The following is a 3,829-nucleotide window of genomic DNA, read 5'->3' as shown; positions in this document are numbered from 1 at the left end:
GCAGAGCCATCGGATCGGATCCGCACTATGGTCGGATCAGATTGCGGATTTGGCAGTGATATCTGCGGATCCAATCCGCAAATCCGCATATCCGCACATCACATATAAATAGCATAGTTTAAGAAAATAAACCCTAATGTGATATGAATTTTAGTGTGTTATTTATGAATTTTATGATATTTTGTTTTTAATTTTTTATGTTATACTTCAACTTAGAATAATTAAACTTAAATCTTGTGTTATTATTTTGTTTTTGTTATTCAAAAGAACTATTATTGATAATATTTTAGGAGTAAATAGGCTTAAACAGATAAAAAAAATGAATTTTTTGGATTTTTTTTGTAAAAAAAGTCAAATAGAATCTTAAAATAGTTTTTTTTTATTAATTATGCGGATATACCTGATAACCGATCCGATCCGAGATCGGATTCGGCCTAAAAAAAATGCGGATATAGTATCCGATCCGATCCGATGAGTGCAGTACAGATCGAATAGAATTTTAGGCTATATCCGATCCGATCCGATCCGATCCGATCCGTGTGCAGGGCCAAATTTTTCCAATGCGGACAAACAATGGTCAATAGGAATTATTGGGTACCGAACTACACCAATGAATGCGACAAAGCCTGCGTCCTTATCCTATCCATGACTCAATTTTGTTCCGCAAAGGTAACGATGAGTAAATGATCGAGATACAAAGTGACATTCCGTCGCCAACTGAACAACGTGCAGTGCCTTCGGAAAAGAAAACATTAAAATAATGTCATCGGTGAAGCAAATCGGAGTAGTGGGCGGCGGGCAGATGGGTTCGGGAATAGCGCAAGTGGCTGCTATGAATGGCATACACGTCTGCCTCTTCGATGTCGATCCTCCTGCTCTTTCCAAAGCCTCTGCTTCCGTCTCTGCCTCCATCGCTCGTTTGGTTTCCAAAGCTCAACTCTCTCAGGTTATCATTAATTTTTATCCTTTTGTTGGTGATTATGTTAAATAAATTATTTTAAGAGAATTTGTGTGTAGTTAATGATAATATTTTATGGTTCTGTTGAATGGTCACTTTGGTCCTGATTAGTGCTTAGTCCTTAAACTTTTAAATCGTGAGATAGCTCTTAATTTAAATTTTGGTGGTTCGGAGTGGGATTATTTTTTCTTTCTTTTTCTTTTTCAATGTTTATGAATCGATTGATAGCATAATTTGAAGATTTATGTACTAACAACTAATAAACAAAGACTTGAGACTCAAATAATCAGTTTACAGACCAATTTAGGATTTTTTTTTTTTGGGTTCGAAATTGATTTCTATTTAATTGTGATGTTTTTGTCTAATTTCTTGAAAAATTAAGAACTTTTTGTCCTTCAAATGCCTTGATCCGCAATAGTTTAAGTACTCCTTATGTACAGTCTGAAGGTGCAGATGCTTTGCAAAGGCTGCGGTTTACATCAAATTTGGAAGACTTCCATCAGGCTGATTTTATCATAGAAGCCATTGTGGAATCTGAAGATATAAAGAAAAGATTATTACTTCAATTAGAAAAGATTGCCAAGAGTTCTGCAATTATCGCGTCCAACACAAGTTCCATTTCCATAACTCGCCTAGGAGCTGCAACCAGCAGGCCACATCAGGTTACTTTTTTGGTGTTGTATTTTATCATTTTAGAATGGGGATGTATTTACCATAAAGATTTGTTCGTATGCTGTAGAGAAAATAGTGTTTTGTTTTTGTCATTATATTATATGCTACATTGGAACTTCATGTATAATATACAATATAGTGAAAAGAAATTACACCTTATTCATTTTCAGGTGATAGGAATGCATTTTTTCAATCCTCCTCCTGTGATGAAATTGATTGAGATTGTGCGAGGTGCACAAACTTCGGATGAGACATTCGCAGCTACAAAAGCATTGTCAGAAAGGTTGTTGACTCATTCCCCTATCCAATTCTAAAGCGATTGATTTTATGTAACATCTTGTCTCTCTTTCATTGTCACCCTTTAAATATGTAAATTCTGCACATCAATGTGTAAAATTCCCATCGAGGCTTTTATGTTCCCATTCCCCACAATTTTGAGCACCCGGCTTCATGCATGTCTTGATAAAGCATTTTCTGTGGATTGATATTGATTTAAAGAAATAATAGCATCTAGTAACGTTTCTATGATGTTCTGTATGCTCTGCCAAAGCTCTTATGAAGACTCGATCTTCCCATTTTCATGTGCTGAAGAAATTTATTCTGCTCATTATCTGTGCGCCTCATCTTGTTTGCTTTGACAAATACATGCAATTTTTGTTTATATTGTGTTCTGTAATTTCTTTCCCCCATGACCCTTTAGGTTATTTCTTTTGCCACCTACCGGTCCAAGATATCTTAAAAGAATTCATAATCAAACTCTGATTCTTCTAGTTAACTACATTTTTCGTATGTAGGCTCGGCAAGAAAGTAATAACCTCCCGGGACTTCTCAGGATTCATTGTAAATCGTATCCTTATGCCTATGATAAATGAAGCGTTTTTCGCCCTCTACACTGGCGTCGCAACCAAAGAGGACATTGACACTGGAATGAAGCTAGGCACTAACCATCCAATGGGTCCTTTACAACTTGCAGACTTCATTGGGTTGGACGTGTGCTTGTCAATAATGAAGGTTCTTCATGCTGGCCTTGGTGACAACAAATATGCTCCATGCCCTCTTCTTGTGCAGTATGTCGATGCTGGCCGACTTGGAAAGAAACAAGGTATAGGCGTGTACGACTATCGGAAAGATTCGAGGTCTGCAAATTCGTCTTCACGTCTCTAAGTAGTTTTCTTTGTTGTGGAAGAATAAGTTTGCTGCTGAAAGGGGGAATAAAGAAGTGTGGCCCTCGCCTATTTTGTACTGGTATCTTTTCGGGCATGCTCCCAAGTGCTGAGGTTGTTGAAATATGAGTGGAGATATTATTATTAGACAGTGGTTATTAGTTTAAAGGGTGTGTTTATAGAGAATAGTTGAGTAGGTACTCTATATATTTCTTACTTTCCTCTCTCTATATACTGGTATTTTCTCATGTAATAATCTTCACGCAAGTAATATATTATCTTTCTTTCTATTGTATTGTTACTTCAATACTTTTACTAAGTAGCCTTGAATCTTAACATGGTATCAAAGCGATGGAATGCTCCTTGAGCTCTGTAAAATTCTTCTACTATCATTAGCTCCTTGTTGGGAGTAATTTTTCTGTTTTTAGTTGAAACTACTATTATTTTAATTTCCTATTTCCCTCAAACTCAGAAACACCCAAGTTGTTTCTGCCACATCAGTTGATTCAGCTGTTGTGCATCACCAGTAGCACATACTGCTACTTTTACTTTAAGGCTAGCCAATTGTACCTCCTAGTTGCTGGAACGTCCTCTGTTGTGTTTTCTTTCTGGCAGTAACCACCTTCCAGCTACCTTTAAAACTGTTCTGAAGCTGTCGTTGCTGTTCACTGTCGTTCAATTTGACCAACGACCAAACCATGAACTTCTCCTTGTCCAAAGATGTCCCACCATGACAATAGTGTCGATAATCCACGCGCTGCTTCTCCACTATGACGAACAAGTAGCTTTGTCTCCTAGTTTTCAGTACTTGCCCAAGAGTTCTAAATGTTGTTCTTGTGAGCTCTTATTGCATGTCTATGAGAGTTCTACAACCTTCGGCATGTTTTTTTACCGCCTTAGTAATTGTTCCATTAATAGTTGCATTCCCCTTGTCCTAGTTATGCTATTCTCTGACAAGGCATTGGCCCTTGCAACCTCCTTATTGTGTTATTCAAATGTATCCAACATCCCTGAGTTGCCTTGCTAGTCTTCAATG

The 3,829-nt window shown here is 37.2% G+C and overlaps 1 protein-coding gene across 1 annotated transcript; it reads left to right on the top strand.

The window, feature by feature from the left end:
- The first annotated feature begins 414 nt into the window (after positions 1-414).
- Positions 415-3,081, top strand: LOC112737983 (uncharacterized). Its single transcript, XM_025788182.3, has 4 exons — positions 415-946; positions 1,399-1,620; positions 1,801-1,913; positions 2,425-3,081. Exons 1-4 carry the CDS (start codon positions 761-763, stop codon positions 2,792-2,794), a joined length of 891 nt encoding a protein of 296 aa, XP_025643967.1. The 5' UTR covers positions 415-760; the 3' UTR covers positions 2,795-3,081.
- Positions 3,082-3,829: the final 748 nt, after the last annotated feature.

This window comes from Arachis hypogaea, chromosome 13 (genome assembly GCF_003086295.3).
Source record: "Arachis hypogaea cultivar Tifrunner chromosome 13, arahy.Tifrunner.gnm2.J5K5, whole genome shotgun sequence".
Taxonomy (NCBI): domain Eukaryota; kingdom Viridiplantae; phylum Streptophyta; class Magnoliopsida; order Fabales; family Fabaceae; genus Arachis; species Arachis hypogaea.
This window is presented reverse-complemented; position numbering and strand designations above follow the sequence as displayed.